Source organism: Aplysia californica, unplaced genomic scaffold (assembly GCF_000002075.1).
Source record: "Aplysia californica isolate F4 #8 unplaced genomic scaffold, AplCal3.0 scaffold00372, whole genome shotgun sequence".
In the NCBI taxonomy this organism is placed as follows: Eukaryota; Metazoa; Mollusca; class Gastropoda; order Aplysiida; family Aplysiidae; genus Aplysia; species Aplysia californica.
Window position 1 is genome coordinate 533,915 of NW_004797642.1, and position 1,211 is coordinate 535,125.

At 36.8% G+C, this 1,211-nt stretch overlaps 1 protein-coding gene across 1 annotated transcript in view; it reads left to right on the plus strand.

Annotated features, from left to right (window-relative positions):
* LOC106012433 overlaps positions 1-497 on the plus strand; it is a gene marked incomplete in the record, with an annotated part of 1,973 nt that extends 1,476 nt beyond the window's left edge. The window contains 1 exon segment of the mRNA XM_013085412.2: positions 1-497. Within this exon segment, the coding sequence (XP_012940866.1) occupies positions 1-218 (218 nt within the window).
* Positions 498-1,211: the final 714 nt, after the last annotated feature.

Sequence of the window (1,211 nt, forward strand, 5' to 3'; positions counted from 1 at the left end):
TAAAGAAAGCAAAAAATAGAGTTTATTGTCGTCAGAGACTTGTTGGAATTCTATCAACCATGGGGGAATTTCCCGACTTCGACATCGTTCAGTCCAAGAAACTGCTCCGTCATCTCGCAAGTGTCTTACTCCGCGGTCTGCACAATCTAGAGAAATATCACCAAAAGAAAGCAGCCCTGCTACAGACATCCATCAAGAAGGCACGCATGGCGGATTGACTTGGTGAATAAGCCTAATTCTTCTTGTTGTATTCGTTAACATTTTTAAAATGCTCTTCATGCTAATATTTCTGCATGACATAACAAAAATATAGAAATAACATGTATTACTATACTACAATATTGCGTTGAACAACATTACAACATGTTTTAGCTTTCTCACACTCAATATGAAATGTATCTTGTGCCTAGTGATAAGTTGGACATGTTTATATGATGGCCTTCGCTAGCCAAGTCAGGAATCCGACGGTGCACGTCCTTGAGTATAGTAGTCCTTGGCAAAAGGCTAAATTTCTTTATTTCGCCGATCGCTTTTGTAGGCCCACGCTTCTGTCTCTATTTTAGAAAATCCGCTAGATTTGTTTATTTCAAGTCATACTTCCGTTCGATACTATCGCGCGTTGTCGCGCAATACTGAGCACTTTTTTAAGTGTGCGGCCAATACAGATCTAGCCTCATGTTTTCTTTTTGACTTGGTGCTAAATTCGACTGTGATCCTTTCTTTTGATGCTCATCATCGTTTTTTCTGGACTCCTATTTCAAATTCTTTTTCTTGTTACTGGGAACAATCAACACGCTTCTGTCTCTGTAATTTTTGAAAATCCGCCAGGTTTGTTTATTTCAAGTCGTATAATATATTTGGCAACTTAGAAACACATGTGTCACTTTTCTCTCAAGATTTATTGCTTCATTCCTGTAGAGTGTAAATATAGTAAGTCAATGACTTTCAGTTGATGTTAATGCATCGATCATTCCTTTATCGAAAGGGGTCCCAGCTAGTTCTTTTTAAAATTAAAAATTGCAATGAAACGAAAGAGGTCTGGGTAATTAATGAGCGGTGTGAAAAAGAATAGACAATATACCAGAAGAAAAAAAAGATAGTTATTACACCCATTGCAAACTCATTTTCTACAAGTGGCTGTAAAAAATCCAAAGATAGACACATTATACTAATGGACAAAACAGAAGTCATAAAAAAGGTCATAACAATCT